The following is a 16684-nucleotide window of genomic DNA, read 5'->3' as shown; positions in this document are numbered from 1 at the left end:
AAATAAAATCTTTAAAAAAAGGGGGGGGTTAAGAAATCACTAGGGGCCCAAGAATCTCTATTTCCTACAAGCTCCTGGGTGATGCCATGCTGCTGGTCTACACTTTGAGTTCAAATGGTCCAATTCAATCCCCTCATTTTCCACAGAGAAACGTTAGACCAAGAGTGACTAACAGTGTCAGCTCCAAGATTACAAAGCAGCCAGAGAATGGTAGAAGTTCAGTACAGAATTCATATTTAGACTGCCAATTAAATGCTTTTTTCTTCTGTGTATACTGTTAAATTTTTATAAATTAAATATTATTTAAATTGCTTGAGCCCAGGCAGACCTGAAGCTGTAATTGATATAATTTGCTTTCCTCTTTATTAATGGTTGTACTGGAATGTCTACACATATTATTTTCTTTTTTAACTTCTATCTATTTTTCAAGCATGGTGTGGCTGATGGAGCGTCTCATCCCCCTGCTCTGGAAAGGAGCCCGTATTCCAATGTAGTCCATGTGGTGGAAGGGTTTGCACTCGTCATTCTCTGTAGCAGTCGACCTGCCACTAGGAGATTAGCCGTCAGTGTCCTTAGAGAAATACGGGCTCTGTTTGCACTTTTGGAAATACCTAAGGTAAGATTTAGGTATATCATTTAATTATCCAGTGAAAGTACAGAAAAACTCTCCTGTTGTTCATTCTTACTCCATTTCCGTTGCTACTCTGCAGATATAACTTACCTTTGTAACAAAGGAACAAAGTTTTTTGTGTTTTTTTTTTAATAAATTTTTGTACAAACCCTTGTGTCGAGGGCTTTCAGTAGATCGCAGCGAGGGAGCTGCTCTGCTACGTAGGAAACCCCGACCCAGAAGCAGGTCGTCTACGAGTGGTTTAGCACCAGGTTCCCCATGAACGTGCGTTGCGTGACGGGCGAGGGGGCGACCCCCTTTCCAGCTGCGCCCTGTTTCCCCGGGACGAGGGGCTCTCCGCACGCAGTCCTCGGTCCCGACACGCAGTGGGGAGACAAAGTCTTTTTGACAGGGTCTAAACTAACCCACCTGCCCTCAATTCCATTTGTAACAAATGGTACTAATGTGAATTTTGTTATGTTTTCTTAGATTTGGCTACTTTTCTTAATATTCCTAAATATTTTTAGACATATGACACTTTTTTATAGGGTGATGATGAATTAGCCATCGACGTGATGGACAGGCTGAGCCCATCCATTCTTGAGAGCTTCATACATCTCACTGGGGCCGATCAGGTAACTGGAATGATTTCATGCTCTCCAGTCTTGGAACTTTAGACAGACATATATGAATTTCCTTTATAAATTTAATGCATTGGAAAGTGTTTTATGCCCAAGTCATAAGTAATTTGACTCAATAAGATGAAGAAAAACACTTTGTCAGCACACACAACTAAGAATGGTTTGATTTTTTTTGAAAGGTCATACATCAGGATTCCAAGATGGACGTAAACATAACTATCAAACTTCTTGAAATTTTTTCTTCCCATGTGGAATACATGAACAAGGTTTCTGTGCTCTCTGTGTGACAGTTGGCTCTTACAACTCTACAATTTAATGTATAACTGAGGGAGATGATAAAAAATTTTATAAACCTAAGTGATGATTATAAATCTGTACAATTTAAAGAATTCTGTTTTAGAATATTAACTATGATTTATGCCAACAAAAAGAATAGTGAATGACTCTCTTCTAGTGCCTAAAGCCCTGCCTGCCTCATGGCAGGTGTTTTGTAAGTATCTGTTGACTTGATAGAGTGAATTGAGCCTTTGTTCAGTTTAAGACTCCATTTGTTTTTGTTGTTGTTGTTCAAATGACACATAATTTGCTCTGAAGGTAAATCTTTATCTCCTCAGTATAAGAGCTTAGAATATCGTTGAACAAATATTTAAGAATATGTACCTCTGGCGGAGTCCATTTTCATGTCTGTTCTACTTATGCATATTTAGGGCACATCAGCATAAAGTTAATGGTCCATTTTTCAGTTCCCAGCAGCTTTAGTACGCCCATGAAAGTTGCCAGTTCCTATATGAATTACATAAGTCGTGGTTCTTCACCTTTTTGGTTTATAGATCCTTGTGAGACTGATGAAAGCTATGGAATCTCTCTCCAGAAAAACACATGTACACACATACACAAAAAAATGTTATGTGCAATTTCAGGAATTCACTACTCCCTCAAACCCATCTGGGCCTCATTAGAACCTCTGTTTTAGAACCTCTGTTCTAGAAACTACCAATAGGCCACATATAGTTTAATGCAATTCGTATGGCAAAACTTGGTGAAAGTTACTCAAATGTGTGATAATCTGTTTTTTTCTCTACATAGACTACTTTGCTGTATTGCCCTAGCTCGATAGATTTACAGACATTGGCGGAATGGAACTCTTCTCCTATCAGCCACCAGTTTGATGTGATTAGTCCATCACACATATGGATATTTGCACACGTGACCCAAGGCCAAGACCCGTGGATTATAAGTCTCTCCAGTTTTTTAAAGCAGGAAAACCTTCCCAAACACTGCTGTACAGCTGTGAGCTATGCTTGGATGTTTGCATACACAAGACTTCAGTTGTTGTCCCCACAGGTTGATATAAAGTAAGTTATTTTCCTAGTGTAAATTTTAAAATGTGTAGACTGTCAGTGTTTATAAGTATGTATTTGAAAAGTCATACAAGTTGGAAATGCCACAAATAAATAACATGCCGTAATGTATTGATGTATTAAGGAGGGAGATGAAGGATGTAAAGGATGTAGTCCTATAATGCCTTCATCCTTTTCATGTCAGTCTTACCAGATTGTTAGTTTACTTAATAGCACAGTGCTTGGTACGTGGTACGTGTCTGATGAATCCGTCCGTATTGAAGGAAAGCATCTGAAGAGGAGTATGGGTGTGGATGTAGGTAAGCTTATAGATGAAGGGTGTGACGTGAAGAGATAGTAAGCTCAGTGACCTGTCTTTTCCTGATGACACTATAAGGAAGGCCATCTGCTGATAGGGATTAGTGATAATAACATTGGGTTTTCATTTGGAGGATAATGGTAAAAATTTGGAGTAACTGATGATGTGATAAAGAAGGTCATCATAAGCTGCAATTAATTTCTTCTTGCTCTCTTTTTTTTTTTTTTTTTAAAGATTTTTATTTAGTTGTCAGAGAGAGAGAGCACAAGCAGGGAGAGCAGTAGAGGGAGAGGGAGAAGCAGGCTCCTCACTGAGCAAGGAGCCCGATGTGGGACTCGATCCCAGGACCCTGGATCATGACCTGAGCCGAAGGCAGATGCTTAACCGACTGAGCCACCCAGGCGTCCCAATTTCTTCTTGCTCTTAAATATAAAAGAGAATTTTTGAACCTGAATTTGAGTTCCTGATTTCACTTGATCTAGTATGCCATTCATCAGATCACATGGAATGAGTACCCTCATCATATAAGTTGCCCATATAAACCCAACACCCAGACAGACCTAACACCTTAGGCTCACATGAAAGGCTGTCCAAACTTGGCTCTAGTCTATATGTTTTTCCCTACTTTCTGTCATGGCTGCCTATGTATTCTTATGTTGGAACCAAAAGAACTTCTCAGAGTTCACTGCATGGGTCTACGGTTTCTATTCTATGAGTTTTTGTTCCCATGAACCTAGAATGCCTTTTGTCTTCTGTATCTTCTATATGTGGATATCTGATGTATCTTAAATTCCACCTTATTTTTATTTTATTTATTTATTTTTTTTAAAGATTTTATTTATTTATTCATGAGAGAGGGAGAGAGAGAGAGAGAGAGAGAGAGAGAAGCAGAGGGAGAAGCAGGCTCCCAAGGAGCAGGGAGCTCGATGCGGGACTCAATCCCAGGACCCCGGGATCATGACCTGAGCCGAAGGCAGATGCTTAACCATCTGAGCCACCCAGGCGCCCAATTCCACCTTATTTTTAAAGCCTTCTCTTACATCTCCAACCCAGAGTAATCATCCCCTCTTTTGGATTTGAATACAGATATTTTTGGTACTTCTGTATGTGTATGCACACTTACTGTATATCTGTGTAGATCTTAGGAATTGTGTATTAGATGGTATTTTTTTTAGTGAAAATTGACACTTGCCACCTTGCATAAATAACATTTATGACCTTATCTTAGTTTCCCCTAATTGCCGTATTTCAAATTAGAAGGCCTCTCCTACTACCATTTTCTATCTCTTCTGTTGTTCTTCATTGCACTTGGCACCATCTGACATTGTCTTATTTATTTCTGTACTGTATATCTTCCCTGGTACACGTGATGACAGTGATTGTTTACAGGGTCGGTTTGGTTTTGTTTTACTGCTGTCACAGTATTTTCTAAAATAATAAAACACTGTTGATGAATTAATGAAGTGCTATGTTTGCTTTGCTTATCTTAATATATAAATGTATTGAAGCCTAGGACTATATGTATTAGTATTTTTCTGTTTTGTTTTGCTGTCAGTCCTTAACCCCACCAGAATTTTGGTGTTTGGAAAGATTTATAGAATTATTCCAACATATTTTATTGGTCTAATGTTTTAAGACAGAAATTTGACAGAAGCCTTAAAAATGTTTTTTTAAACATTGATGTTTTGATGCTGCAGTTCCATTTTCAAGAATTTACCCAAGAAAATAATTAAACCTTTATTCAGTTAAGCATATATTCAAATGTATAGTGTTGTGTATTATAGGGAAAAATTACTCTTAGCTAAAATGTCCAATAATGAAAATTTGGACAAAAAAACCTGAAGGCTTGGACAATAAATCCTGATAATCTTTATAATAACATAGCATACAGTCATCAAAAATGATGTCACAGAAGTATATTCATTTAATGGAAGCTGTTTATTTTTATTTAATTTTTTTTTGGTTTTTAAAAAATATTTAATGGAAGATGCTTAAAAACACATTAAATACATGTGAATAGAAACAGTATTGTTCAGTTTTTATAAGTTAAAGGCGATATGTTCATGTATTTATATACATGTATGTATTTGAATTGAAGATGTATAAAAGAGTATCAGTGCTTATATTGACGTGGGGTTAAAGGTGATTTTCATTTTGTTTTCCGTTTTTGTTTTTTTTTTACACTGAGCATGTATAATAAGTTATAAAATGTGGCCTGATAAAGTACTAACTTCGGTCACAAAAATAGCAGATTAAAATGATGCTATAATGTGTTTTAATTTTCAAATAGTCATTTATATCTTACACCATTCCACAAAGATTCAGTGGTAGTAATAAAACTTCATGTTAACCATCTTTCCTAAATTGATAGAATTTAGCTTTAGTTAAAAAAAACAAAACAAAACAAAAAAAACACCTACAAAACACGTTGTATTATTTGTATCTACCTGTTTCTCCTCTTCTGTTTCCCCAGTAGCCCCATCAACGCTAAGAAAGTAAATACTACTGCAAGCAGTGACTCCTACGTGGGCCTGTGGAGAAACTATCTACTCCTGTGCTGTAGTGCAGCGGCCGCCACGTCCTCTTCTGCGTCGACAGGGTCTGTGAGGTGCTCCCCTCCTGAGACGCTGGCATCCACCCCTGATAGTGGCTACGGCATTGATTCCAAAGTAAGATTTCCCCGGCTGCCGCGGAGTCTGAAGGGCACCATGAAGCAGTGTTTTCATATTTCCTTTCCAGGACAATAAAGTAGTTGGGTTGAAAAGTTTATTACTTGTACTAATGATGAAAATAGTTCAAGGAGTCCTATTAGTATGGATTCCTCGTTGGAATCAATTATACACACAAACACACACACACACACACACACACACACTTTTTCTTCGATGGAAAGAGGGTCATGCTCATTAAATTCATCATATTTTTTTTAAAGATTTTATTTATTTATTTGACAGAGACAGCCAGAGAGGGAACACAAGCAGGGGGAGTGGGAGAGGGAGAAGCAGGCTTCCAGCCGAGCAGGGAGCCCGATGCGGGACTCGATCCCAGGACCCTGGCATCATGACCTGAGCCGAAGGCAGACGCTTCACGGCTGAGCCACCCAGGCGCCCCTCATCATAATATTTTTTAAAGGAATTTTCATCCCCATTTTTCCTTATTTGATTTCCTATAGTTCTCACACTCCTCAGGATCCTAAAAAACTCATTTAAATAATTAAATACCTTTGTAGAATTTCCCTAAATTATGTAATGATACTTGATAAGAACAGTTCTTAATAGTTATGAGGTGGTTGAAGAAAATTTAGAAAACTGAGTAAGATCTGGGTGTCTTAAACAGCAATGACTTAGAAATAATTTTGTTTAATTATTTTTATGGATCAGAACACATAGAATATCAGAATATCCTCCTACAGAGGAAGTCAGCCTATTATGTAATGGTAAGTATCTGTAAGAAATTAAGAGACTCACAGAACCCAAATTCTTTTAACGAACTTGCGGTGAACCATTGGACAAATGTTTAATGTTGTTAGATTCTGTACACCACAGGTGAATTTTGAAGTCCCATTCACAGTAACATTTCATCTACTCGTTGCCCTTGATGAAATACTGACGAAGTGCCAAGTTACTTAGTTGAATGTACTGTCATTAATGGCTGCTATAAATATATCTGTTTTTTCCAGATAATCGGCATCCCATCCCCTTCATCCTTGTTTAAGCACGTGGTTCCAATGATGCGCTCTGAGAGCATGGAAATCACGGAATCCCTTGTTCTGGGTCTTGGCAGGACCAACCCAGGAGCTTTTAGGTAACTATCTTCATATGTTTTCTCTATGCACTAAAATAGTAAATGTACTACTTGAGAGGAGGTGTGGTAGAGTTTTTATAATTAGGACAGTTCGTATCAGTCACGACATTTACCAGTTGACGAGCCATGTGACATTTAACGAGTCATTTAATTTATTAGACCCTTTATTTCTTCATTTTGATTGAGCAAATAAGATTTCCCCAATGTTCTTCACAGAATTACTATGAAAATCTCATATATACTGTGTATAAATGTTATAAAAATGATAAAATGCCATGTAAATTTTTAATATTTTCCTACCTATTTAGACGATGATGTGATTATTTTATAGGTTTGGTCTGTTGCTTAAAACTATAGTTTTCCCCTTCTTATTTGAGAGAATTAGATTATTTTTAAAAGAAATATTTATGTACATATTTTATATCATCCTTGATGTTTTTGGTATTAACAAAGCAAATCCTTCATTTTTGCCTGAGATTCTGCTTTGTTGTTGCCTGCTGGGCCTTGTATTTATTCTTTTGAGATTGTCCTCTGTTGATCTAAGGTGATGTTTGATGTTTTATCTCTGAGATAACACATACAACAGAGACTAGGTTAGCAAATTGTAATAGGGCTATATTTGTGGGATGGCATTCATCATAAATGAGGTTTTGGATTATTTTATGACAAGTAAATACATTATTATGCTAATAGCAAAAAATGGGTTACAAAAATGATCTCAGCTTCTTAAAAAACAAGTTCTCATAAATAGAAACAATCCAAAAAAGAAACAATCCGGAGGCAAATACTTTAAATGTCTGCAGTAGTTTTATAGATGATGAAATCGTGGATGCATTTTATTTTCTTATTATCCTTTTTTATTTTCCCAATCATCTACAATGAGCACATTTTCAATTTAAAATCAGAATATAAGCAAAGATCAGATTATCATTTTCATGAAGTTCATGCCCTTTGAGTCATTAATTCCATTTGTAAGAATTAATCCTAAGGAGATAATCAGAAATGAAGACAAAGATGTTCACTGAGGCAGTATTTATAATAACAAAAATTAGATAAAATTGGAGCACCTGGCCGGCTTAGTCGGTGGAGCATGCGACTCTTGATCTTGAGACGGTGAGCTTGAGCCCCACGTTAGGTGTAGAGGTTACTTAAAAGTAACATCTTTAAAAAAAAAATTGGATGAAATTTAATGAACCAGTAATAAATGAAAATGTTTAGAAAAATTATGGTATCCCACCCTGTTATAGAATATTATGAACTAATTAAGGGCATGTGGATATCATTATGCTAGTGTTAAAGGAAGAGAGGATACCTTCTCATACCTGATAGGGTTTCAACTATATAAAACACACATGGGCTGCAAAACAATGGAACACCAATCTTGACGGTATTTACCTCTGCAAATTAGAATAGGTGGCCTGTACCATTTTTTTCTGCTTTCCCAGTGTTCTGTAGTGTGCACGGTTCTTCTATAACTTAAAACAAGGTTGTGTTTAAAGCAGTAGAGTTAGGGTTAACACTTGTCATTTCACATCATTATATTAGTATTTACCTATTTGCACATCAGATTATATCTGTTCAGCCATTAATTTAAAAATGTGTATAATTTTTCTTCTAGGGAACTAATAGAGGAATTGCATCCCATAATTAAAGAAGCACTCGAAAGAAGGCCAGAGGTAAGCCGTGTAGTTTTCTGTCATTAAATATTTATTTGGCAGATACTTACTGTCTTCTGTACATTATACCAAAAGTTAGAAATTGAGAAGTAAATATGTAAAAGATGGTCTGATGCAGTTTTCAGCCTTTTTTTTTTTTTTTTTTTTTTTTTTGAGAGAGAGAGCACGCAGGGGTGGGGAGGGGCAGAGGGAGAGAGAGAGTCTTAAATAGGCTTCACATCCAGCATGGAGCCCAATGTAGGGCTTGATCTCATGACCCTGAGATCATGACCTGAACTGAAATCAAGAGTCGGACACTTAACTGACTGAGCCACCCAGACGTGGTGCTCCTCAACATTTTAATATATAAAATTCTTCCTTACGCCCTCACAGAAGATCTAATGCAGAAATTCATTCTATAAAACATACTAAATTGCTGTAAAGTGGGGACAGTCAGGGTCTAGATCGGGGTCAGCAAAGCTTTTCTGTAAATGGCCAGATAGTAAATATTTTCACCTTGGCAGGCCCTACTGTCTCTGTTGCAACTACTCAGTCTGCATAGACTACTAAACAAAGGGACGTGGCTATATCCCAAAACAATTTTTTTTAGGCAGCAGTGGGCCAGGGTTGGCCTGAGGGCTGTATTTTGCCAACCCTGGGTCTACGTCCCTAAATCTACAGATCTGTGTCAGGTTCTGAGCAACTTTTAGAAACCACAGGTCTAGTGGGACAGATAGATTGCAAACCATAATTATAACAGCGTGTTACCCACTGGAATAAAATCACAGGTCAGAGGTTGCACAAACTGCAGAGAAGTAAACCTCTGGCTCTGCCTGTTGAGGAAAAGTAGGCCTGAAGCACTGATACTTGAGGTGAAGTTTGAAGCATGTTCCCCAGTGGAGAAGCAAGAGAAAGACATTCTAGGCAGAGAAACAGCATTTGCAAACTTTATAAAAAGAATGTGGACGTTACAGATGCTTTTGCATGATTATATTACGGAGAAAAAGATTGCTCAGGCTGCAAAGCAAGAGAGGAACTATCTCATGAAAGACTCCTGGTCTCAGCTTTATCCAGTAGACCAGCGGGCACCATATGGCATGGGCATTAGAACTGCCTGGAAAAGCTTCCTAAAAATTAGAGATTCCTGGGCCTATTGAGTGAGAATCCATGGAACGGAGCCCAGAAATCTTTTAAAACCACCTTAGATGAACCTGGTGTAGAATACTGAGAGTCACTGCTATTAATGTCACAGAGGAATTAAAACAGGAGAAGGACATGGTGACAATAGCTGCTCTTTTAGAAACTTTAAGATGGCATTTGTAACGCTTCACTTCCTTTCTTTAATTCAGCCCTGTAGAGTTGTGATAGTATCCCCACTTAGTAATTGATCAGACTTTTGTTTCAGAATGATCATGTTGATTACAGTGTAGGGTGATTCATTAGAGGGAATTGGAAACAAAATTAAGTAGCAATATTTATACTTCAGAATTTCAGGGGGAAAAATTCATCATAGCAAGTGAATAGATAAAGTACAATGATGTGCCTTGAATGTAAGATTTATTTTGAGCGCTTTAGACTCACAATCTTTCTGTAGATACAGAATGGAAATAAGTCAATAGAACTTTGCAGAAATCCTCAAAGACTGCTTAGAAACTATCCTGTTGAATACAAATTGCTGTGAACTTTATAAAGAGCTAAAAGAAATAGGAAATGTAATGAGCTGGTCATTAGCAGATTGGTCTATGGAAGGTAGGAAACTGGATCGTGGACTTGAAAGTTGAAAGACTAATAAGTAGGTTTCCAGTTGCTCTCTCTTGTGAAAATTACATCACAGTGACATAATGAACAGTAGAAGAAAGTGATACAGCAGATCTGTCTCTTCCTACTGCACGAGTCCCCATTGGAAGCAGAATCCAGGGGAGATGTTACAGCAATTATGCTAGCCATCAGTACTTTGGCTCTAATAAGACAAATTTATTCAGACCATAATGGTCAGAGAAATTTTTTCTTTTGCATTTAGTTTCTGTGTCAGAATTAATTATTGAGGGGAAACTTTGGCACGAGCAAAATCTGTGAGGTTTTCTCATTCCCCTTTGTGTTATTTTCCCCTGTCTTTTTGTTATATTTTGGGGCATATCTTAGGGATTCTTTATCATGCAGTGACAACGGTTTACTAACTGCTTCAGTTGGTCGAAGTTGTCAGATGAGCAAATCACCTGAAATTATAGGATGTTATTTTCTCCCCACACAAGGAGTATTGCCACCTACAACGTCATGTGCTTTCCTTTGGCTCGTTAATTTCAGACCATTGCACACGTTATCTCCTTGCTCCGGTAGCCACCAAAGTGATCAAAGCCTGCATTGCACATTATTCTTTCCAAGTTCCACCACTGAGTTTTCTGTCAACTTCCCAAAGGACTCTCACTTAGTATCTTTATATCTTTGGACTAGAATATGAAGCGGCGCAGGCGTCGAGACATTCTGCGAGTACAACTGGTACGAATATTTGAACTGCTGGCGGATGCTGGTGTCATTAGTCACAGGTCAGTGCTGGGTTTTGATTTTCAAAACTTTGGAATGATTAGGGAACATATTTTTTCTCTTATGAAATATATAAAAACAGAAAAGCCCCTTTGCCACAACACAAAACTGCTACACTGTGAACATTATTCACAGAAGGTGCATCCAGTACATCACCCAGTGGCTAAAAACACGTATTGAAAAAAGTCTACCCCTAGTACTAGATTGCTTCGGGCAAAGATTGGCTATAATGCTCCTAGGATTTTGATATTTGTAGGAATCTAATAAGTCAGGCAAGTGGACAGTCGCCTTTTTTTGTGACTAACTTAACGATTTCTTACCTCATTTTAAAGATCTATTTCTTTTGGATTGTAAAATCATATGTATAAAGGCTAAACACTATAAGGTTTGCAAATTTATTCCAATTGACTGTTATTCTACTGTTAGGGACAATTACAAAACCCATGAACATAAATGGTAATTCATAACTTTCCACCCTTCACCAATGAAAACATAAAACCTGGAGTTATTGCTAGAATAAAGGCATGTGGACACTAAGACCAGCCCCTTGAGGAAAATTCCATTGGCTTTGAGTTGAGAAATAACTATTTCCCTAGAAAGGGTAACTGTGTTGTCTGACTATTGAAGGAGGGGAAAAAAAAAAAAAGATCTGATCATCTCCAAAAAAAAGGTAACTAAGAAGAGATCTTGCGGAAAAACGAATGTTAATAAACAAATGCAGTATTGTGACTTTGGCATTTGTCCTGATTATTTCTTAGTGTACCTCATACCTTCCATAGTTAGCATCAAATGCTTTTGATGAGTACTTTCAAAATCGAGCTTTAATTAAGGAGAATTTAGACCACTGATTTACCTTTTCTTTTATAGTAAATGAAAGAGAAAAAAGAAACATCATTCGTTTTTTTGTCCTACACAAAAATAAAACAGTGGAAGTTAGGAAAAGAGAATTTGAAACACAGTGGGCTTAATGCAAAAAGTCAACAACCTAATACGTATCTGTATCTTTTTTCTTTCTTTTTTGTTGCTTTTAATGTAGTGTTAGTGAATGAAGAATCTTGGAATGGTACTATGTGGGGGAACTGCAGGATGTTGGTATATTTAAAATTTACAAAAGCTGTATTCACTCAAGAGCAGTAATGGTTTTGAACACAGTTACGTGTTTTGCTTTTGGTTTTATTGTTTTAAGAGAAAGTAATACTATAAGGCTGTTGGTATTACGGACTTTTTATTTTCTTAACTAAGGGGAAAAAAAAGAATTCCAAAGGCCAAGAAGGCAGGGATCTTTGCTTTGTTCACCCAGCCAGTCCGATGTGCCTGATGCATAGGAGGTATTCAATGAATAGTTGTTAAATGAATGTTTTATTCTGAGTCAGGTTGCAATCTATTAAATTGGTTTCCCACCCAGTAATAAATCATTACTCAGAAATTAAAAACATTCCTTTAAGGAATGAAGGAAAAACATTTCATTATGATTCAACATTTTTTGTTGTAGACTGATAGTTTTAATATACTGTAGTACCATTGTGACTCCTTACTCTTGTTTCCATGGCCACAACTACTAAAAATTATTTTTACTTTTAAAATCACATATTTTAGAAGTACTTTTCAAATATAGCAAGGAAAAACGATCAAAATAAATGTAAATGTAATAGCCAACCATTTATATAGCATTTATGGTTTACTAATCCTTTCTTATATAGTAACTAATTTATATTCTTACTAAAATGCTCTGAAGTAGCTACTGGTCAAATCTTTAATAAGTGAGGGAACAAGACTGGAATCTGAGACTTCTGACTAACCAAGTGACCCCCTTCCAGTCCGTGGTTTCCAGGCTCAGAACCCTTGCCTCAAAGAAAAAATACTGCAGAGATTTTGGAGGCAACTCCATAGGTGTAGATAGAAGGCTTGAAAACCAGCACTCTTACTTGAATTCTCTTAAATTTTTGTATCCCCAGTACTTTCTGAGAATAAGTACCTAATGGATATTTGATTAATTGTACTAAAGGCATAATGTGAATTTGCATGGCAGCTCTGAGAATATATAGAACTAGTCTTTCCTCTTTCTATCTTTTTTTTTTTTTTTTTTTTTTTTTGAAGTAGGTTCCATGCCCAGTGTGGAGCCCACCATGGGGCTTGAACTCACAACGCTGAGATCAAGACCTGAGCTGAGATCAAGAGTGGGTCGCTTAACTGACTGAGCCACCCAGGCACCCCTCCTCTTTCTACTCTTCTAAACTGATCCTCCCTATCCCATATGCCTCCTTATTTCCTTATTTTGAAAAGCTATATATTTTGCCAGAGAGGGACTAACATTTAGCACTCAGAATAATTGATTAAAGGTGGATATGGAATTGAATAATAAAAATTGCAATAGCAGTTTCTTAATTAAGAAGCACCATCTATGCCAAAATCATGTTCATTTAATTTTTCTATAAAGTTGCACACTACCATGTGTGTGCCAAGTTTAATTGTGCCAAGTTTAATATACAGTTGACCCTTGAACATGGATTTGAGCTGCATAGGTCCACTTGTATGTGGATTCTAATAGTACAGTACTGTAAATGTATCTTCTTTTATGATTTTCTTAATAATACTTTCTTTTCTCTAGCTTCATTCTAAGAATAGATTATATAATACGTATGACATACAAAATATATGTTAATCGACAGGTTTATGTTATCGGTAAGGTTTCCCACCAACAGTAGGCTATTAATAGCTGAGTTTTGTGGAGTCAAAAGTTATATGCAGATATTTGACTGGGGTGGTGGGAGTAGGTGCCCCTAACCCTCACGTTGTTCAAGAGTCGACTGTATATTATTCTGAATTTGGTTACTAGGAATTTTATTTTGATTTATTTTGATTTAAATTTTAATTTAAAACCACATTTTCTTTATTTTTTTCAATATTTTCAGTGCAAGTGGTGGCCTTGATAATGAAACACATTTCCTCAACAACACTTTATTGGAATATGTAGATTTAACTAGACAACTCCTGGAAGCAGAAAATGAAAAAGACTCTGACACACTGAAGGATATCCGATGCCATTTTAGTGCCTTAGTGGCGAATATCATTCAGAATGTTCCAGGTATTCTTTCCAGTTTCTTAAAACATCATTGAGTAGTAAGGAATCATCATGTACTTTCTTCCCCTGAGGGTTTGCAGTCTAAGGTGATAAAGCAGCTTATGAACATAGTGGAAAAATATGTCAGCATAACATGGATGACAAGAGTTTGTTTTACCTTTCAACTAGCGTCGTGAGTAGAAATAAAAAAAAAAAAAGCAAGCCCACATAGATTTTTAATGATATTCAAGACACTAACAAAAAATTTAAGAAATCAATAGAAGAAGCTTCTTTAGGCAGACTTGTTCTAGATACAATGAGCAAAAAGCAATTATGTTCCAAATGGTCATTGAGAATAGAATTAACAAGGTACTGCTGAATAATGGAAGAAGGGTGTAGGCTGCAGTTATAAGGTATGCTAAGGATACAGCGTTATTGATTGATTCCTTTAAGGGTTATATGCCTATTTTTCCAGTGCCTACTTTATGCCAGGTACTGGTTTAGGCCCTAGAAATACTGATATATGCAATTACATTTTTTAAGAAAACCATAAATTATTTACAAGGATGAGACATAAAATGTGACTGTAGCCTTTGGTATACAATGTAAATGCAAATGTTTCTTTTTCTTTCTGAAAAAGAATTATTTTGTTACCTTTAAAAGAACATGCAAACAGTTGACTCTGAGAGTGAGAGCATGGATTGTATTTTATAAGAGAGGCCTGTAAACATTTCTTTAGGTACATTAATTTCAAATGCAGGAGGCCTGTTTTGAACTTCAGAGGGAAATGCTTTCCTGATTTGAAGCTCAGTTAACATAAAGATAAAATTTAGTCCATTACTAAACATTTGTCTACAACTTCCAGATTGGTTCATTAAGATACTGTTGAGTTTCTTCAACAAGGATTGACGCAGAGAACTTGTAGATAGAATTTTCAAGTGGAAAGAATTCTTGGAGATATCTCAACCAGTGGTTTTCAAATGATGTTGTATCTCTTCTGGTGCCATCAGCAAGAGGCAGCAGAGTAGAATGGGTTTAGACTCTAGGCTTCACCCCTTACTTCAAGTAGATCAACCCCTCCTTTGTCTGTTCTGTATATCAACAGTCCATGTAAGGATTCTTTTAAAAAGAGAGCTGTGCAGCTGAAAACATACAAAGCTCAAAAACAGCTTACCTATTCCAAAGCTTTGTTTTGGCAATGAACCAAGATCCAGAGTTGCGTTCATGTTGATGTCTTGGCCAAGCTTACCATGTAGCCAGCAACAGCCGGGGAGAAGCAGGGTCCTGACTCCCAGCTCTGTGCCAGCCTCTGAGCAGTACTATGCCTGCCTTGACATTCTGCTTGCAGAGATCCTGTATCTCTCATAATGCTGAGCTACATGGTGTCAGACTGCAGCCCTGTTTCTGGGTCTTGTATGTGTATCAATGATTACTGTCACCAAGGAGGTTTTTTGGTAGGTGAAAATGAAAACTTTTGCTTGCTTTTTTGCAGGGTTATATACTCAATACCAAATAAGTTGACGTGCATGTTAAAATAAAAAGAAATGGAAATAAATTTTTTCCCATCTGTTTTTTTTATGTACAGTGCACCAGAGAAGAAGTATCTTCCCTCAACAGAGCCTTCGTCACAGTCTGTTTATGCTCTTCAGTCACTGGGCAGGTCCTTTTAGCATCATGTTTACACCCTTGGACAGATACAGTGACAGAAATATGCAAATTAACAGACATCAGTACTGTGCACTGAAGGTATTGCTTAGAAATCTGATTTCTTTTTTCTTATGTGAAGAGTGTAGTTAAATTTTTTTTTTTTGTCTCTCAGTTCCTAGTAGTATAAAAGGATAGATTTCTTCTGAGTACCTGAGAGTATATTTGCCTGCTGTATTTAAATATTTATACTGTATGTTGATTTAAATACATAAAATATAATGTGAAAAGTTACAGAATCTACCCAAAATTTAAATGCCATTTTCTTAAAGAACTGAGAATTGCCTCTTTTTTCCTACTTAAGTACTTTTTCTCGGTGTTTTTTTTTTCCTCTTCTCTTCCAGTATTGTCCAAGCTCATGCCTTGTTTGGTATCATGTATTTACTTACTACTCATCATAAATTACTTAGTTTCAAAAATTGCTATTATACTCTTCTTTGTAAAGGAAAGAATTAAAGATATTGTGGCTACATAAGCATGAATAAAAATATCCTGCCTCTTCTCATTAAACAACCACCATAAAACCTCTTAAATGTTTTAAATGTAATTCTGATATTATTGTTTGAAGGCTATGTCCGCTGTACTATGTTGTGGCCCTGTTGCAGATAATGTAGGACTTTCTTCAGACGGCTATTTGTACAAATGGTTGGATAACATTTTGGACTCTCTGGACAAAAAGGTGATTATGATGGTTCCTTTAAGATTTCGTAATAAATCACACCACATTTTTTTGGAATTATAGTATGACTGAAAACAAGTCTTTTTTTTTTATTTTTTTTAATAAGATCGGTTAGAATTATACGCAAAAAGCATGTTGTGTAAAATAGGATGCAATATTTTAAGAGATTTCTAATTCTTATTTATTACTTATTTAAATAATGTTAATTTCTCTTATAGGATTAATACAGTACTGTGTGTGTGTGTGTGTGTGTGTGTGTGTATATATATATATATATATATATATCATGAAAGGGTTCTAGATCTTTAAATAAAATATTAATATAGAATA

General features: G+C 36.4%; 1 protein-coding gene across 13 annotated transcripts in view; it reads left to right on the top strand.

Moving 5' to 3' along the window:
• The window catches only part of FRYL (FRY like transcription coactivator), a 252038-nt gene that overhangs the window by 165837 nt on the left and 69517 nt on the right, over positions 1 to 16684 (top strand). For 9 of the 13 annotated variants that reach the window (XM_073891643.1, XM_073891641.1, XM_073891642.1 and 6 more), the window contains 11 exons: positions 431 to 616; positions 1159 to 1245; positions 1431 to 1464; positions 2339 to 2606; positions 5384 to 5579; positions 6590 to 6714; positions 8333 to 8390; positions 10821 to 10912; positions 13823 to 13995; positions 15557 to 15717; positions 16244 to 16354. In XM_073891643.1, coding sequence (XP_073747744.1) covers positions 431 to 616; positions 1159 to 1245; positions 1431 to 1464; positions 2339 to 2606; positions 5384 to 5579; positions 6590 to 6714; positions 8333 to 8390; positions 10821 to 10912; positions 13823 to 13995; positions 15557 to 15717; positions 16244 to 16354 — 1491 coding nt within the window. Of the gene's footprint in view, positions 1 to 430; positions 617 to 1158; positions 1246 to 1430; positions 1465 to 2337; positions 2607 to 5383; positions 5580 to 6589; positions 6715 to 8332; positions 8391 to 10820; positions 10913 to 13822; positions 13996 to 15556; positions 15718 to 16243; positions 16355 to 16684 lie in introns of all 13 variants that reach the window. The other 4 variants (XM_025887791.2, XM_025887790.2, XM_073891638.1 and 1 more) reach the window with 2 other exon arrangements.

This window comes from Callorhinus ursinus, unplaced genomic scaffold (genome assembly GCF_003265705.2).
Source record: "Callorhinus ursinus isolate GAN/ISIS: 27379988/994484 unplaced genomic scaffold, GSC_fseal_2.0 scaffold4, whole genome shotgun sequence".
Lineage (NCBI taxonomy): Eukaryota > Metazoa > Chordata > Mammalia > Carnivora > Otariidae > Callorhinus > Callorhinus ursinus.
This window is presented reverse-complemented; position numbering and strand designations above follow the sequence as displayed.